Source organism: Erinaceus europaeus, chromosome 10 (assembly GCF_950295315.1).
Source record: "Erinaceus europaeus chromosome 10, mEriEur2.1, whole genome shotgun sequence".
NCBI lineage: Eukaryota > Metazoa > Chordata > Mammalia > Eulipotyphla > Erinaceidae > Erinaceus > Erinaceus europaeus.
The window spans coordinates 103,425,533-103,444,804 of NC_080171.1; the positions used below are offsets into that span (position 1 = coordinate 103,425,533).

The 19,272-nt window shown below is 54.7% G+C and overlaps 1 protein-coding gene across 1 annotated transcript in view; it reads right to left on the reverse strand.

The window, feature by feature from the left end:
* Positions 1-1,990: 1,990 nt before the first annotated feature.
* FIBCD1 (fibrinogen C domain containing 1) overlaps positions 1,991-19,272 on the reverse strand; it is a 32,177-nt gene continuing 14,895 nt past the window's right edge. The window contains exons 5-8 of the mRNA XM_007530309.2: positions 19,051-19,187; positions 8,722-8,818; positions 3,513-3,692; positions 1,991-2,486 (exon numbers count right to left, since the gene is read on the reverse strand). Coding sequence (XP_007530371.1) covers positions 2,227-2,486; positions 3,513-3,692; positions 8,722-8,818; positions 19,051-19,187 — 674 coding nt within the window. The 3' untranslated portion in view covers positions 1,991-2,226. The remainder of the gene's footprint in view (positions 2,487-3,512; positions 3,693-8,721; positions 8,819-19,050; positions 19,188-19,272) is intronic.

Sequence of the window (19,272 nt, forward strand, 5' to 3'; positions counted from 1 at the left end):
TGCAGGGTCCCCCCCACTCATCAGCCTGGGCCCCTCAGGGCAGGGTCCCTGTGCAGTAAGCATGAGTGAGCCTTTGCAGATGTGTCACCCTTGCTGGCTATCCCAGCACGCCCTTTTCCTGGGCTAGGGGTCACTGTCTTGTCCAGAGGTGGTCACTGGGGCTCTGAGGTCAGGCCCAGTCTGGCCTGACACTGCAGTTCCTGGGCCCCAATAGACATGAGGGGTCTGTTTTGCTCAGCACCAGCTCTTAGAAGGGAGTGTCCTTTAGGAGGGGGTCCAGCTGGCCTGGCTGCCACCACCCCAATAAGCTGTGCCCAGCTATGACTGGGAGGGGGTGCTGTGCTCTGGTGGGAATAGCTGTCCAGGTTGATTGGAAGTTGTGAACTCAGTGCGCAGGCTCCAGAGCCCCCCCCCCCCGTGTCCCCCCGCAAATTGAGGCTGCTAAGCCCAGGCCTTGAGCAGCACACGTTCATCTGTGGATCCATTAACATCACACTCACCAGGAGTTTGTTTGATGACAGATCAGAAAGCACTTGGCACTTCCTAAACAGCGGCTGGCACTGCAAGGCTGGCAGCAGTGGCGGCTCCAGCCTGCGGACGTGGGGAGGGGGCTGCCTGGGAGGAGCTCAGGACCAGCTCAGCCTCTGCTTTGGCTGTTTGTCCTAGCAAGAATTCCCCGCCCCCCCCCCCCCCCCCAGGGCTGGCCTTCTGAGTTTCCACAGCATGGCGAAGGGACTGGCAGGAGGGCTTCTGAGCAAGGGGCTTCCTTTCAAGCTGCCTGTGACCATCTCACCTCTCTCCTCACTGCTGCCTGTGGGGTGTTCCTGGTGACACTGGGCTATGACTTTCCTGGCACCTCTGCTTCCAGCTGAGCATCAGAAGGCAGGGGTATCCTCATGTCCAGCAACCAGGCCTCTGTCCCTGTGACTGTCCCACAAGTCTCAGCACTGACGACCAGGTGGACCCACAGGGATGGCCGGGTGACCCGGTGGCACTGGCATGCTGTGTCACCTACTGCCGCGGCCAGTTTAGATTTGTGATCACTGGAGCACAGAGTTCGGTGGGAGGGGAAGCTGGAGCCCACCCCCACCCCCATAGATTTGCCTGCCTTCATCTGCCTTTGTGGGTTCTGTGAGGGACTCCCTACAGTGAGGAGGGGCCCGGGCTTCCACTCTCTGCTTAGCTCCCTAAACTAACTTTCTGTCTTCCCAAAAGTTCCCAGAAAGTGTCATCTTGGAAAAACAGCCAGGTGCTTGGCTCTGGACAAACGCGTGGGGTTCCAGCCAAGCAGGGGGCTAGGGCTGGGCGGCCACGCTCGCAACCTGTGCAGGGCGTGTGTGTTTGGAGGGGGGGCTTTGGGAGGGATATTGAGAACCTGTTCTGTACAACTGATGGGCCTTAGCCACCCCCCACTCGCTTACCTAGTGCCTGGGGAGGCAGCACCCACAGACACCAGCAGGGGGCGGCCTTCCCACTGAGACGGCAGTGGCCTGCGAATGGGCCAACAGCTAACGCCCTCCTTCCCCACTCCTTGCTCCCTCCCCGTCCAGTCTCCTCCCTGGGGCCCTGGAGTCTCTGGAAATTGGTGGTGGGGTTGGTACTGGTACCCGAAAATCAAAAGGGCCTCACTGGCCAGACCAGAGGTGCAGGGGCGCGGGGTCTGGCTGTCTCAGAAGGGGACTGGAGACTCCCCAAAGTTGGGGGGGGCACACTGGGGTTGCTGGTTTGGGTCCCTGCTGGCGGCTGCATCACAGCCTGTTCTGGGGCGGCGGGTCGTCCAGCTCCAGCCAAACACAAGGCGGAGCTGGGGGTGGGGGTGGGGGTGGTCCTCCAGGGAAACCCGGGGCGGAACGCGGGGGGGGGGGGGTTCAGACCCGGCCACGCCCCTTGACCTGCGGGAAGGGGCCCGGGCCAGCGCCTCTTCACTGGGCAGGGGGCGCTGGGGGCTGGGGGCGGGGTCGGGGGCTGGTGGCGTGGAGTGGTAGGGGGGAGGGGTGGGTGCTCGGGCTGCAAAGCGAAGGGGCTGCGGGCAGACTGAGCCCCGAGTCGACGTCGGATTTGGGGTCCTGGAGTTGGCCTCCCCCCCTCCCCGCCAACAGAGGCAGACTGGGGGTGGGTTGGGGACAGTGCTGAGAGTCTGAAACCTCAGAGGTGAGGGGGTTGTTTGCAGGTCGGTGGGCCAGCCATGCGCGGGCGGGGGGCGGGCAAGCGGGCGGGCAGGCGGGGCTAGCGGTCCTCTCGGACCGGCCGGATCTTCATCTCCGAGAACTTGAGCGAGTACTGCCAGCCGGTCCAGGAGGACCACTCGACGCCGTCGGCGTAGGAGGCGTGCGCGCCGCGCAGGTACTGCCCGTTGAGGTTGGACGTGTGACAGTTGCGATACCACCAGGCGCCGCGGTAGAAGGCGGCGCAGTTGTTCTCTGAGTGGTCGCTGTCGCGGTCCTTGGTGGTGAACCTCATGCCGCTGTGCTTCAGGAGGGAGTCCCCTGCGCAGGCACGCACACAGGGGCGTCCTCAGGGGGCTCAGGTGCGCGGCCAGGTGCGCGGCCAGGTGCGCACACGGCCCCCACCGCACAGCCGCGCCACAACTGTCCGCCACACCTACGGCATCTGTAGCTCTCCCTCCGTCATGCTTTCCCTCCGTAAAACTCAGCTTCAGTCACCGCACCTCAGGGATCCTGCTGAACCCAACCCCCCCCGCCCCCGCGTCCTCATTCTCTTTCTAGTCTCACTTTGCTCATCCCCAAAATGGGCTGGCAGCAGCTGAGAAGATAGCTCAACTGGTAGAGTGCTGGGCACTCATGCCAGAGACTGCCAGTCTGAACCGTGACATCACATGTATCAAAGCAGTGCCCTTGCTCTTTCCCCTCTACCTCTTTCTCTCTAATATAAAATAAACCACGGGGAAAAAACAACCCAGAGAGGTTGGGCAGTGGTGAACCCACTAGAGTGCACATATTACAATGTGCAAGGACCTGGGTTCAAGCCCCTAGTTCCCATCTGCAGGAAGGAATTTTCACAAGCTGTGCAGTAGGCCTGCAGGTATTTTTCTTTTCTTTTCTCTTTTCTTCCTTCCTTTCTCTCTCTCTCTCTCTCTCTCTCTTTTACCAGAACACTGATCAGCTCTGGTTTGTGGTGGTGTGGGGATTGAACCCAGGACTTTAGGCATGAGAATCTTTGCATAATCATTATGCTATCTACCCTCCCCATCTTTCTCCTTCTGTCTTCCCCTTCCCTCTCAATTTCTGTCTCTATCAAAAAATAACATAAAATAATAGATATCACTTAAAAAATAAAGGGCTGGTTCTCTGGGTGGGTCGTGTTGGCTTCATGCTGAAGGTGGGGACCAGGAGAGACCAGAGGTGGAGCAGAGGAGCCCAAGTCCTGAGCCCAGAGGGCAGAAACACCAGTCAAGGAAGGAACTTTGTCCTTCTCAGTGGGGAGACTAGGGGGCTGCCCTTCCCTTCCCCACACCCTGCTGCAGCCCTGGGGTGGGGGTGAGGGGGTACTACCTGCAGTGCCTGAGTAGTCCGCCACTGTGAGTGGGTAGCCGTCTTCCTCGGGGTCCACGGAGAACAGCCCGACCCCGAAGCTGCCGTAGTGGGCATAGGCTGTGCCGTTGTCAAAGTCCTCCAGGTCCACATGCAGCTCGTAGACTGCCTGCGTGGTCAGGGCATGCAGCCGCCTGAGCCCTGCGGCGGGGGAGATCAGGGCAGGAGAGGCTGTGTGTGTGTGTGGGGGGGCTGGAGACCACAGCCCCGGAGATACCCCAGGAGAAACTAGAGCTGTCAGAAAGGGTTACTCGCTGCTTCCTGTGCTTGGCAGGAAGCCGGCCACTGACATAATAGATTTTCTCTAGGTGCAAGTCAGGTGATGTTTTCCAGACCCTGTGGGACTCAAGGCTGCAGGGAGGACTGCAGGAGTCAGGAGGAATGGGACCATCTGGCTGGAGGAGGCACCCCTTCACCCTCTCTCCTGATCTGAGCTCCAGTCAGATAGGAGCCAGTCCTCGAATGCCCTCCCCTGAGCCTGGCCTCTGAGACTTTGCACTGCAGTTCTGGGACACCACTCCCTTCAGAGTCCCACCTGGGCACCTCCTGATCAAGTTAGGCTTCACATCCTCAGGAGGGCCGCGACCTCCAGTAGGGGTAAGGGCATCATCTACCCACCCGAGTGTACCCTGTGGGCTGGCCAGAGAACAGCCTGGCTATCCTGTTCTTCACCCAAGCCAGCATGGGGGGCACACAGTAGGCACTCAGTAAATGCTGGCTTAGTTAATGGCAGAGCAAGGGCGTGTCTTGTGTCTCCCACCAGCTCCAGGGCCAGGCTCTGTGCCCCCCTTCCAACACACACTCCCAGCCACTGCCTCCCTCCCTGGGCCCCCCTGCTATCTGTCTCTCCTGCAGCTGGCCTAGAGTTCTCACATTAGGCTTACTCCCCCTTCCCCACTCTCTCCCCCCCCTTAAGGTGCTTCCCCACCAGTGTGATTACCTCTTGATTAAGAGGACATTTAATTAAGCGCCTTAGAAGTCATCAGCACCAAGTGACATTTCATCAGCCTCTGCCTCCTACCTCCTTTTCCTGAGGAACAGGTCAGAGTGCCTACCAGCTGGTTAGAAGGCTACAAGAACCTCTCCCCACCCAGGCTGGGTGGCAGGTCCAGGACACAGGGCAGGTGGTTACAAGAAGGGCAAGCCAGCTCCAACAGAGTTGCCAGTCTCTCCTTGTGTCTGTCTGTCCTCTCCAGAGACTGGTGGGGACCTAGGCTTTAAGAGCTTGGGGCCTGGTCTCCACTTCTCTGTGGGCTGGGGTCTCAGCAACGGCCTCACCCTTTCTGGGCTCCAGCTTGAGAAGGGGGCCTCACGTGGCTGAGCAAACAAAGGCAGACCACAGACAAGCCAACCGACACAACGGCTCCCACTGGGCTGGCGCTGCTTGAGTGCTTCCTGCAGATCAGCGAGGAGTCGGTGGAGCAGAACAAGCCCGTCTAGCGAGAGTCCCTGTGCAGCTCTTGGACCGGCGCCTGCCCGCTCGGCTTGGCATCCAGGTGTGTGCTGTCTCCCCACCCCCCACCTGTGGCAGGTGTCTGCACTGTCCCTGCATCACAGGTGAGGGGAGTGAGGTACAGACAAGCCGGGTCTCTTGCCCAGGTCACCCAACTGACGGGACCAAGCTGCGTCTGAACTGAGCAGACTCAGATTCCTTGCCCTTTCATTCTTGCCACCAGGGCTCCTTTGGAGTTTCACAGTCTGTGTGATTCCACCAAACCTGACAGCAAACTCTTTTTTTTTTTCAGGTAGTGGGGGAGAGAGAGAAAGGTTGATTTTGACAACAGCACCACTCCAGTACTCATGAAGCTTCTTTTCATGGTGTTTCCATGGAATGGGCAGGGGCTCAAACCCAAGTCCTTTGCACAGGGTGAAATGTGTGCTCTACAGGGGTTATCTCCAGCTCCCCAGCACTCAGGATTCTTGTTGTTAACCAGTTCTTGCTCAGAACAAGTGATCCATTTGTAAAAACAAATGATCCAATTTGTAAAATGATCCAATTTGTAAACGGGAGAGCAGCCCAGCTGGGATGCTGAAAGACTCTGCCCCGCTGAATGGTCGCTGGTGCCCAGAGTTCTCTGCTTACTCCCATCCCTCAGGATCAGCAGTGCTCCTGGATGAAGTGCCCTCTCCATGCCCGTGAGGTGGCCTGAAGCAGGGTAGCAGGGCTGGATCCTCTGAATTCAGTTCACTCTTGTTTTCACCCTTCTCCCCATGAAAGCCATCTCTCCCTTTTCTATACATCTCCCTCCATCACTGCTTTCTGGGTTTCACCCAGGATCCTTGAGCCTCCCTGCTTTTCTGGGCACTGGATGGTGAGCCGGCTCTGGCCTCCTTATTAGTGAGAGTCACAGAGAACAAAGGAGGAGCGGGCAGATTAAAGCATAGACACCCCAAACCTTATGTCATCACCCCAGTGAGCTTCCAGGTGAATGAGAGAGATGAACCCAATGAACATGGAGACGTTCATTAGGGGTTGGGAGATAGCTCGCCTGGCAAAGCACACACTTGACCATGCTTCAAGACCCAGGTTCAAGCCCCCAGCACCACATAAGAATACCACACATGGCACCAAGGGGTAGCTCCAAGAATGGTAGAACAGTGCAATGGTATCTCTCTTTCTCTGTGTCTCTTTTTTATTGGATAGGAGAAACTGAGAGGTGAGGGAGAGGTAGAGAGACACTTGTGACCTGTTTCACTGCTTGTGAAGCTTTCCCCCTGCAGGTGGGGATCAGGGGCTTGAGCCTGGATCCGTGCACACTGTAGTGTGTACACTTAACCAGGTGTGCCCCCATCTGGCCCCTCTGTGTCTCTTTCTGTTTGAAATTGAAAAGAAAAAAATGTCCATTGGGAGTAGTGGAATCATGAAGGTGTGATGTGGCAAGAAGGAATCTCAAAAATAATAGAGAAAAAAACATGAGAAAAAAGTATAAGAAAGGCCAGGGGTATAACTTAGTGGCAGGGTGTGTATCCTACATGGCTCCTCGGCACTGTACATGCAAGCACACACACACACACACACACACACACACACACACACACACACACGAGAGGGATAAAAAAACCAATCAATCTATAAAGTATTTAAATTGTAACTTTATAACTAATAAAAATTTTTAATAAAATAAGGATGGGAAAATAGAGTCTAGAACCCAGAAGATATGAAGACAAGGTGCATAGAACTGACCACATAAAAAATTTAAACTTTCAGGGAATATGTAATAACGTTACAAAACAGAGAGCAGAAAGAGAAATGACCAGGCACCAATATGAATCCTGTACATCTGACAAAGAATCAATGGCCTTAATATATAAAGAGCTCCCATAACTCAATAGGAAAGGCTAAGTAAGTGTGCCAAGTGAAGGTGGTGGTGTGTGTAGGGGGGTGGCAGCTGTGAGAGCCAGGCTGGCCCTGAGTTGACATTCTCCTCAGGGCTGGTGTCTGTGGGGAGCTCATCAAGGCCCTGCTTAAACACTTCCGCCCACTCGCTGGCTGCTGATAGATTTCAATTAAGATCTGTGAGTGGCGGCAGAAGCACCCTTGCAGATCCAAAGGTGTGGGTGATAGAGTGCAGGGAGCCGGGCATGTGGCTGCCTTCTCCCTGTCTTTACACACCCAGCAAGAGGGGCCCAGGGCAGGGTCTCCCCACCCAGACACATCTCTCCCTACCTTCTAACTGCTACTTTCCTTCATTCAGTTACCACACATGGGGCAGAGCTTGGCCGGGCTTCCCCCCAGCAAACAGGGCTCGTGTCACTGTGCCAGGTCACTGCTCTCTGAGCCTTAGTGTCCCCATGCATGTGGGGGGCCCACATTAGTATCCCTCAGAGGCAGGTGTAGGTGTCAGGGTCCATGCAAGTAAGATGCTGTCCCAGGGCCAGGTGTGGACCCTGTGAGGATCTGTGAGTGGAAGTGTGGTATTGGAGTCCACACTGGGGTGTCTGCTTTGTCCTGCGGCCAAGGAGGATGTCAGGCTGCCAGTTCAAGTACTGCCATCAGATGTATCAGAGTGGCGTTCCGGCTCTCCTCTCTGTCTCTCTCAATGTGAAACAAATTAGGGAAAATAATAAAGGGGCTGAGTCTCCGAGTGGGTCCTGCTGGCTTCATGCTTAAGGTGAGGATGGGGGAGACTCAGAGGAGGATCAGAGGAACCCAGGTATTGAGCTCAGTGGGCAGAAGCACTGATCTGGGCAGGACCTTTGTCCTCCTCAGTGGCGAGACTAGGGGGCTGCCCTGCCTCCCTCACAGAAATGGGCCTGTCCCCACAACTTTCATGGAAGGGGCATTAGAAGAGAGTGGCATCAGCTCTGTCTGGGTGCCATGTGCACAGAGACTCTGCCTCTGGGGTGACCCACCCACCCCTTCTACCACAGGGTCCCCTGAAAGTCCCTTACTGACCTGGATATTATTAATCCCAGCCCCAAACACGGTGCTCATCTCTCTGGGTGAGCCGTGTGCTGTGTCCAGCCTGCTGAAATGAGCCTTGTACCTGCACCAGGGAGGTTCCACAGGACAGGGGTGACAGGCAGAGTATGAGGACTTTTTAAATATTTCTTAGAGGAATTTTATGATAATTTATAATTCCCATTTAATATTACTTAGAAGTGTGTGTGTGTGTGTGTGTGTGTGTGTGTGTGTGTGTGTGTGCTCCCGAGTTCATGAGCATGAGGGAATTGGCAAGACAGCACACCAGGATGATACACTTGTGCTGCACATGGCCCAGGTTTGGGCCAAGCCCCTACTGCACTGGAGGAAGCTCTGGTGTTTGTCTTTTCCTCTGCCTCTGTAAATAGCAGTGATGATAGTGTTTTTTCTTTTTTCAGGGGGCATAGAGGCAGAGAGAGAGGGAGATAGAGAAAGAGAGGGGGAGGGAGAGAGAGAGAGAGAAACTGGCTACAACACCAAAGCTCCCTTAAGTGAGGCGGAGACCAGACTCAAACAGTCACACATACAGCAAAGCAATACACTATCCAAGTGAGCTATCATAGTGATGGCAGTATTGATAGAAGCTGTTTCATCTCTTTGTGCCAGGCCTGGCCACATGCTGTAGGGTCACTGAGTACACAGGTCACATGTGAGTGAGCTCAGGGATACAGGGCATTCAGCCAACCAGGATGGGGGCGCTTGAACTCAATGGCATGGGTGCCAGGGGACATGGTCAGGGGTTCTCACCTAGCCAGTGCTCCCCAGTGAGCTTGCCGAAGCCATCCTGGTAGGCCTCCCAGCCTCGGAAGAAGTTCACAGAGCCGTCTTCCCGCCGCTGGAACACCTGCAGAGGGAGGAGGAAGATGAAGCACCACCATTCTGGACTGCAGTCCCTACATCTGTCCCTGGGCATAGAGCCTTGAGGTGTCCCCAGGTGTGACTGATCAAGTGTGCCTAGGTCCTGGAAATGCCTCCTGGGGACGAGTGGCAGAACGGGGCTGGGCTGGAGAAAACCCAGCTTTCAGAACTGTCTCTGGCTCAGTGGGGGCCCCAGACTGGTGCCACTCCTGCCAGGACTCCAGTTTCTCCACTCATCAATAAAAGAGGGTGGGCAAGGGTCCTGACAGTTTTTCCAGGTCAAAGGGAAGCTGAACACCACTTTCAAGGGGCTCTTGGTGCATCTATGGAACCAGAGCCTCCCTCACACATAGTTGATTTTTACCATTCCAGGACTGACTTTGTTTTCCGAGACACTGCAGCACTGCAGCTCCCCACAGTGGGTGGCATCATGGCCCTACCCCCATGGGAACCAGGGTTTGAATCTGGTCACCGGCATGACCAGGCAGGCCCCTGGCAAGCTACCTCTCTGAGTCCCCCATTTTCAAGCTATCTTTTTGGAGCGAGGGCATACACAGTTGCACCGCTCCCAGCTGCTTTTTCATCCAGATAGCAGAAGCAGAAAAAGAGAGAGAGAGAGAGAGACACCACAGCACCAGAGCCTCCTCCAGTGCATTAGGACCTCTCATGTGGTGGCAGAGTTCTAAGTACCCTATCTGGGGAGCCAACTCTTTGGCACCCCGCTTTCAAGTTTTTAAAAACCTGAGAGTGTGTGATACTCGTAACACACACACACACACTCACTCAGCCTCCTCCAGACACATGCCCTCCCCTCCCTCAAACATAAAGAACTCCGGCAGGAGATGGGGACACTGGGGAAGCCAAAACCCCAACAACTTCTCCAGGGAGGCCGGCGTCCACCGCCAGCTGGGGTGTGACCGGGCTGCTGATGAGCCGCGAGCTGCCTCTGTTCTTCATTTTAATAACATTCTTGATTTGGGAGTCAGGAATCCCATCGGTTAAATTGCTTTGAAATAAGTACCACGCTGGTCCAGGCCTGAGCTGCCTGGAGTATTTACAAGATCCGCTGACAATCCCATTCCAGACCGACCCCCGGCCCCCCTTCCTGTTTAACAAGCCTTTTCCTTGCTCATTTGCCGAGGCAGCACCCCCGGCCAGTCGAGCGCCTCTGCCTGTGCCCAGGTCTGAGGCAGGAGAGGGGCCGCGGCGCCAGCGAGGGTTGGTTTCATTACTAAGCAGCCTGGTTCCGGTCACCTGGAACTGCCCCTCTCCAGCTGCCCCGTGGGTCCCATCAGCCCTGGCGCTGGGGGGACTCTGACGTCAGGCAGAAGGAGGGAGGTGACCCTGCGGGTTACTGGCTCTGCAGCTCCAGCCCCACTAAACCCAGTGTCCTGGGAAGGGGCTAGTGGGGAAGGAAATTCGATCAAGGCAGGGAGATCTGAGAGGCGCAGGGGAGCCGTATTGATGGGGTGATTGGGACCCTGAGCACGTGCCCTTTGAAAAGCCTAATCCTGGCAGAAGCTCAGACAGCTTGAGAAGCTTCTGGCAGCCAGGAAAGGGGAGGGGTTAAGGAGGGGTGGATGGGACTCAGTGGTTACAGATCTGAGTTTGAGAGTCTTGGCAGCTTACTCTGTCTCACTGAGCCTCAGTTTCCCCATATGTAAACTGGAGATGGTAGCACTTACTCCTTGTCCAGGCTGTGGTGACGCAGATGGCTCAATGCCCCCCACCAAGTCCCAGTCCCCTGGCCCAGTCCCTGCCCAGGCTACACTTCTCACTTCTAGATTTGAGTCCTGCCCATCATTCCCACCTCCAGCCATCCAGGGGAGCCCCTGCTACTGTCTCTTTCATTCAAATGCTCTACTGATTACCCTCCAAGCCAAGTGCCAACTAGGGAAACTGAGTCAGGGTCCTAGAGGAGAGGAACTCAGGTAAGAGGCCTGGCTTAGGGGACCCTTCACCACCCAGCAGGAAGCAGGGCTGATCTGAGGCTGAGAAGGGAGTGGGAGTGAGTACCTAGCAGGGCTGGTCTGGAATGAGTTCTAGGTGACCCTGAAAGACGTGTGTGTGTGTGTGTGTGTGTGTGTGTGTGTGTGTGTGTGTGTGTGTGTACGTTGGGAGGGAGTGTTCTGAAGCCCAGTTCACCTCCTGGGTGGCTTTGTTAAATCACCTTCCCCTGCCCCTTGCACCCTTCCTCAAACTTCCTCACCACTCCTGATAAACCCCCACCTCTGGCCTCAGAGAGAAATAAACGGCAAATGGCACCTATTACTACCTTCACTGTTAGGAAGCAGAAAGTGAGGGTGCCAGGCTTCCAGGCACAGGCAGAGCAGAAACCCCGGAAATCAATGGGGGAGCCCAGGTACAGTCTGGGATTGCAGAAAATAAGGCTTCCGGGTGGACAAGTCATAGGACTCAGCGGAGATGACTGCCACATGGAGCTTTTCAGAATGAGTGCACCAAGCCCAGATCATCCTAGAGGCCAGAGTCACTCATGACCTCACAACCATGGCCACACCTACATTTGTCACAGGGCTTTCCAAATCCTGGGCATATTCCTTGCCTCCTGGCCAGGCCTCTGGTGCCAAGAGCTGACCTGTGAACCAAGTCACTGGTCTCTTTCCTACTCCCTCCCGAGTAGTGGGGTGCCTGTCATAGGTACAGCCTCACCTCAGGGCTCCTGCTGGGACAAGTGGCCACTTGGGTATCTGGGGTCCTTTCAGATAGCCTCCATGACCAAGAGAACCACCAGCTGAGTAATCACAATGATCATCATTAACCACTGTGACTTCGGAGAAGAAGTATCTTTTAGGTTTTGGAAATGCAATTTACATCAATATATACAACACACACACACACACACACACACACACACACACACACACACACACTTCCTGAAACAGTACTAGGACAGAAACACTCTAGTATTTTCCATCCTATTCTATTCCACTCTGCTGACTTGAACAATAACCCTCAAAGCTGGTTTCACCACCTGTCTACACCATGTACCCCACAGCGTGAGAAGGTTGCTGACCTTTGCCACATGCTTCCCTGGCTCAGATACTAGTGAGCCAGTGCTGGCCAGAGCTCAGCCTCAGAACCCTGCCTGGCCCTCGAGCCAATTACAGTGCAGCACGGTGGCAAGTTCAAGGGCGTAGCCTGACCAACACATATTCTGGTCCTACAGAGGCTTCCTTGATGCAGGCGCTCCTGGCTTTCTCTGACTTCAAGGCCCAGGGCAAATGCAGCTGTGGATTTTGGCTATTATGCCAGCTCCTGGGCTTTGTACGTCAGGGGAATTGTTGCAGGAAGGTATGTGCCCTGCCACTGTGGCTTCCTGGGTGGGAGCAAGGAGTGGGCAGCCAGACAGACAGCACGTGTTTTCTTGGTGCCAACTCTCAGAAGCCAGCTGCCTGCTGCCTCGTCTTCCAAGTGTCGCTTGGGGTGCTCTGCCAAAGCAGTGCACGGCCCACACGGTACTACAGATGGTGCAGGAGGCTCCAAAGGAAGCAGCCTCTGTGCCTGGGGGACGGGCCAGAGGCAGGGCGGTGAACTGTCCCAAGGCTGCCAGTGCCCTGCCAAGACCATCGCCTTGGACGTTCCTGGTTTGACCTGTTCTGGTTTGCTAGGGGACTTCGAGCATGGAATCATCATCCTGAGAATCCAGACATGGTTCTGTAGTACCCTGAGCACTGTCTGTGCCTTCAAGGCCAGCTGTGACCTTCCCTTGGCCCTGGGAAGGAGGATCCCATGTGCCCATTTGGCAGATGAGAAGACTGAGGTGACAGAGCCTCCATAGAATCTCAGGGATGAGTTTCTTGGGCTCACTGAGACCAAAAGAGAAGGACAGATACAAAGATTCCCCCCATGCCCACAAGCCTGCCTGGTTACCACTGTGACCAAGTTCATCAGTACCATCAAGTGGCCTGAGCTGGCTCCTGGGAGCTCCAAGTTCCATCAGACTTCAGAGACAGGCTATGTGACCTCAGTCTCAGCATCCCCCTTTTGCTAGTGAGAGGATCACTGCCCCACTGGTGTGTCTGGGCTCATGCGGTAACTCTGGGTCTCAGGAAGTTCTTAGCCCCAGGAGAGATGACGCACAAACCAGCAGTCACAGGGCAGAGCAGCTCCCAACACTGCACAGTTCCTTGCATCCTGGTTCCTCAGCTACCTTGCCTGTAAAATGGAGATCATCACATTCCCTACCTAGAAGAATTCAGCTGTGGGCAAATGTGCTGAATGATACACAGATTCCCCTCAAGGCAACAACTGCTGTGACATTTCACAGGAGCAGAGAGGAGCCACTTGCTGGGGTCTTTAGGGGTCTGGTCCTGGAGGGCTTCCTGGAGGAGATGCTCAGTTGAACTGAAGTGTTCTTGGCAGAGTCTTGGCAGATGTTCATAGGAACTGAGGGATGAGGGATAGGGGGATCCAAACCCTATGAAGGCAATGTCTGCTGCCTTGGTAGCAGCCCCGGGAAGCAGCACCCGGGGTCTCTCCTGGGCTGTGATGAGGCTGTTGTGAAACCAGATCCAGGCAGGATAGTGTCGGTGGTGCAGCCTCTGGTCTCCTGAGAGGTGATTCTTGGAGAAGGGGGTGGGGAGCGCTGTGGCACAATCTTACTTTTAGAGCACAAAGAACATGGACACATGAGCGAGGGTGACCCAGGAGACTCTGCTCTAATCCTTAAATCCCCCTGGGCACCTCTTGGGCATAGCCCCCAAGAGTTTCTCGGGTGGGCCAGGCAGGCTCCAGAATAAGGCTAACCCAAGTTCAGATCCTGAGTCTGCTGCTCACAGCGTGACCTTGAACCCGACAGGGAACCTTTCCAAGCATGTCTGCCTCTGTGCGAAGGGCTCTGCAGCATCCTGTGCCACTCCTGCAGGGGCCACATGGAGGCACCTGAAGCAGACCATAGGCGCACAGTAGGTTTAACCAGCAGCCCTGTCTGCCCTTTGGAGACAACTGCTGAGCACAGGAGGAAGCAGGCCCACTCCTTGTTTGTGACTGAAAGTGGTACCCCCAGGCTTGGCGCCCTGCCAGCTCTCCCAGGCTTGGCAGTCGGCACGGGGAGGCTCCTGGCAAAGGCGTGCTGAGCTGCCATGTATCAGATGCCGAGGCCCAGGGCGGAGCGCTATCCTGTCTGCGTTAAAAGTTGGAAAAATCCAAACTTCTCTGGGTGGGGGTGGGCTCTCTCCAGCAGGTACAGAATGAGACCTGGGACAGCTGTCACCAGCCACTGTGGTCAAGATGAACAAGGAGGGGCTCTGGGGGACACTCCCCAGACTGCAGGGAGCCAGGCAGAAGCCTAGAAAACTGGCACCATGGCCAGGACCTCTGCCACCACAGCTTCAGGACGAGGAGCACTGGCAGCCTCAGCCTGGGCAGGGAAGAGCCAGTGTCCTAGCTGGGATGGCCCACCAGGGTGTCCCTCTGTGGCTCTGCTGTCCCGGCTTTCTGGGGCCAGGTCCCAGCTAAGGCTACTCCCTGAACAGAGCACCCAGAGAGTTTTTCATCTCTCCTGGTGCCTGCTGCTGCTGCTGGTGGTGGCTGGGCGGCTGCTTTGATGTTTTCCCAGGGAGGAAGGATTTTCCTCCCAGCCCCAGGCACACAGGTGGGGAGGGTGGTTTCTTGGTTGGCAGAGCAGCCAACTAAGCTCGCTAGATAGCAAAACGCATGGCAGATCAGTGCCATCATGCAGAATGGGGGGTTTGGGTGTGGGAAGCAGTTGGTGGCTTGAGGATCCAGGTGGGGGTGTGGAGCAGAATCAGGTTTATTTCAGGTCCCTGCCATAGGAGATACAGAATTGACCAGATTTGTGGGATCCCGGCTAGTGGTCCTGAGCCTCAGATTATGCAAAGAGGTGCAGGGTGGGAGGCAGCATCTACAAACTCATCACTGTGGGGAGCTTGGGCAGAGTGGGGGGCATCTGCTGCCATCAAGCAGGACCCTCCTTTCAGTCACCTCCAAACCCTCAGCAAGTTTGAGCACCGCTGCCATGTCCCTAGGCCCTATGATGGACCCCTATCCTCAGCCACGAAGGCTCCCCAGCTGGTAAGACAAGAGAGGGAACACTCCAACAAAGCTGTGACCTTTCTAGTCTCACAAGACTAGACAGATAGACGAGTTGGAAATAACTCCATCTAATGTGCCACCCTCCAGAGAAGGTGTGGACTTAATTTTTTCATGAGCTTCTCTTTCTTTCTTTCTTTCTTTCTTTCTTTCTTTCTTTCTTTCTTTCTTTCTTTCTAGCATTGCTTATAAAACCCTACAGGTTTGGGGTTTGGCGGTCGCACACCTAGCTCAGTCCTCACATTACCACATGCAAGGACTGAGGTTCTAGACCCTGGTCCCCACCTGTGGGGGGGGGGAGAGGGAAGCTTCATAAGTAGTGAAATAGTGCTGCAGTTCTCTCTCTCTCTCTCTCTCTCTCTCCCTCTCTCCCTCCCTCTCTCTCTCTCCCTCTCCCTTTCTGTTGCTCCTTTACCTCTCAATTTCTCTCTGTCCTGTCAAATAAAAAAGAAAAAAAAGAAATAATAATAAAGGAAAAAACAGTGCCTGGGAGCACTGGATTCTTCCTGCAGACATCAAGCTCCAGCAATAACCCTAGTGACAAAGCAAACAAAAACAGCCACCAAATCTCTCCGTTCACAGAAAACCCAGAGGCTCAGCATAGATCCTCTGTTCCCCCTCCTCCCTGGACCTGGAAGCAAAGATACGGGACTTGGGATCCACACTCCTTGAATTGCTTCCTCCACCCACTGTACTCCCCTGCTCTGTCTTTGGTCCCTCTCTACTGGGAAACTGAAGGGTGGTAAGAGTTCCATCTGCCCTCAGAAGCCAGCTTCTTACAGTATCTGCACCACCACTCCACCCAGCCCCTGCCTGCCTCCTCTGCTTCACTCCCTTAAGCTCAAAACTCCACCAGAACAAAGCCACTGAGATCCTTCAACAAGGCCCACTATTTCACTGCAGACCTCTGTGCATGTCCTCTCTGCCTGAGGCACACCACCTCATCCCCAACCATGGCCAAGCCTGTGCTCCTGGCCAGCCCAGCTGGCTCAAGGCTCTCCCCAAGGCCTCCCAGTCCCCCCACAACACAGCTGGTTTATGCAGCTCCCCACTGGGTTGGGTGCTTGCTAGTCTGGATTATTCTTTGCTGAATTCCCTGAGTTGTAGGTGGGGTTGTGTTGAGGCTGGAGGTGTGAGTAAACACACGTCACCATCATGTGACAGCCAGTTGCATGAGATAGATGTACATGGGGCTCTGGGGGATTGTCTATGGCTGGGCAGCCTGAGACGGATCTCATTCTCTGGAAGGCTGTCTTGCCAGTTGCTGAGGGGTATCAAAGTGGGGCAGTCATGGTGTATAAATTGTCAAGTACCTCTTAGACAGTCAGAGCTGCTGACCTCATCTTTACCAGCCCAGTCTCTCTGGTCAGCATGTCCAGACCAGACACACTGCCCACCAGTGGATGGAGAAGGACCATTCAATGTGGCACTCTGACATCTGGACACAGATCCTAATGAGGATGGATGGTATTGGGGTCCAGAGAGGCACAGCCAGCTCCCTCGCAAACCACAATCGACTTTCCCAGAGATTCCGTGAGGCAGGGAGGTGATCCTGACAGACGCCCGGAGGTATCCGAGGAGAGATTGCTTTTGACATAGGCCCAAATGGATATTAACGGCTATCGGTCACATGAGCACTTCTCAGCTAGGAAAGGTCTTTTTTGGGGGTGGGATGGTGGTGGTTGGGGGAAGAGTCCTGACCCAGGTGTCTGAGTGTGGGGCTAAGCAGATCAGCATTTCCCCTCCACTCCCCTAAATGGTCCCTGCAGCAGGGACCCTCAGAATGTTTTGCCTCCTGGCCCCAATCCTGACAGACTTCCCGGAGGACTGGCTGCCAGGCCAGCCAAGTGGAAGATGAACATGCCGCCCAGCGTCTCGGTCTTTCATTAAGCCTGTCCCAGCCCTTAACTCTGATTTCTGGGCTTGGGCCGGTGTATCCATGCTGCTCCACCTACCAGGGGGGGGTCCCAGTGGCAGGTGCCATAACTCAGATGCTCTGAGTTAGGAAAACAAAAGAGCTTTTTGCCCCCAGATGCCAATTGGCTGCATTTAATAGCCTTCCTCTGGAGTTGGGAGAGTGGTTAGAGGAGGTTTGTCTCCGAGGCCTCTGGGGCATCTCAACAGCTGCTAATGGCAGGCTCTGCCCTCCAGACAGCATGCAGCTTGCCCCTGGGCACTCCTACTTGGAAACACTGACCCCTTTCAAAACCAGCCCTAGCTGCTCTCGGTCTCTTAGTGCCCTCAAAAAGCCTCTGTCTTCCCTCTGTTGGACACCAGTACACCCAGACTAGTCATACTTGAGCTTAGCTGTTGGCTCACTGTTGAGAAGGAAAGACATCCCATGGACCTCTTCTCACTCAAACCCAAGGTGACAAGGAAAGGTACAGCTGTCCAGAAATATCTGACCAAGGGCACCTGACCAGAGTTCATGAATGTTCTCCCTGACAAACCCAGGGCTCAAGTGAGACAAAAACCAAAACAAGCAAACAAAAAAAACATGCACTCAAAAAAATTTACATAAAGCTATCCACTAGCCAGTGGTGGCCCTGCAAGATTCCAACCCCAAGCCTCAGCCCCAGGCAGAGGACGGGATGGAAATCCACTCATTCCGAGGGGTTGCAGCTGCAAGCTCATTTCTCTCGCTTGAGAATGACCCAGAGGACACTCCTGTCCACTGCCTGTTTTATGGTTATGTGAGTCAAAAATGGCTTGAACATATCTAAAAGGTTAAAAAAATTCAAAATCACACTTTTCAAAAATCCTCTGACTAACATTTAAAGACTATACAAACGGGGCTGGGTGGTGGCACACCCAGTTAAACACACATAGTGCTATGTGGAAGGACCCACAGAAGGACCTGGGTTTGAACCCCTGCTCCCCACCTGCGGCAGGGACACTTAACAAGTGGTGAAGCAGGTCTGCAGGTGTCTATTTTTCTCTTTCCCTCTTTATCTCCCCTCCTCTCAATTTCTCTCTGTCCTATCCAATAAAATAGGAAAAAAAGGCCACCAAGAGCAGTGGATTGATTAGTAATGCTGGCACCAAGCTGCAGAAATAACCCTGCAGGCCAACAGACAAACAAACAAACAAAAAACCTACATAAATAGGAGGCCAGGGGATAGTTCACCAGGTAGAGCACACACTTTGCCATGCACAAGGACCTGGGTTCAAGTCCCTGGCTATCACATAGGAGCATCTGTACTGGGGAAGCTTCACAGGCTGTGGAGCAGTACTATGGTATCTCTATTTTCTCTTTCTTTATCTCTCTCTCAAAACTATGTGAAATTTTTTTTTTAAAAGAGTTCACCAGGGTCCATGGGACCATGTGGGTGTGAAGCTCCAGTGAAAACCCAAGTGGAAACAGGAAGACTGCACATTACACAGCTCAATGTCAGCATCCACATGCAATGTTTTTACAAGAGGGGAATACAGAGTCACCCTCATTTTTTTTTTTTGCTTACAATTGCTTTCTTACAAAGGGGACCCAGAGACCTCCAGAAATAGAGCACCCACCTTGCTCCAGGAAGGGCTTCCTCACTGTTAAAGAGGCAGATTTCCAGGGTTATCAAGTCAGGGGCCTTGACGTTGCCACTGTACCTCCTCCCAGCTTTGGGAAGATTTCAGAGGTCCCTGTGCGTATCCCTCACACCTTAACCATGGTGGAGGGCACTGTAACCCAGAAAGAATCAGCCAGCACAAGAATCACTACAAATCTCAATGAGGAAACCATTGGGGTCTCTGCTCCCAGGAGCTGTACCCCACTTTTCATCTCTTGTGAACTCACTGCAATGACAGGATCCAGGGGCCAACTTTGTGCCCAGTGTGCCTTGAACCCCAGGAACCACTACTCAAGGAAGGCTTGAGGCTCAGGGTGACCCCAAAGACTGGAGATGGGATCTAACAGGGGCTGGGGGGAAGGCAAGGCTCAGTTCCCATGTCCTGTCTACTCCAGTTTCTGCAGGTGTGGGGTTCTTTGGGAAGATTGTGGGCAGCATTGTGGTGGCTGATAGGCACCCCTATAGGGTTCAACCAAGACAGATGAGGAGGCTGCTCAGAGCACCCTGGGCCGATACGGGATGACACAGAGTCACGGGGCAGGGACACCTGCACCCCTACAGGGCCTCACTGTACTAGCCAGGTTCTTACCGTCCAGCCGCCACCATCAGTGCGCATGTCGCAGTAGACCTGGAAGCCGGCAGGGTAGTGTGTGGGGAACACGGAGTACACGCCGTCCTCTTGCTGCCCACTCAGCAGCACGTCCAGACAGTCTCTCGGCCGGGAGCCTGGGGAAAGGCAGTGAGGGAGGCTGAATGGGTGCGTCCCCATGTCCCTGCTATCCTGGTCCTGGGTCTCCCAGTAATGTCGTGT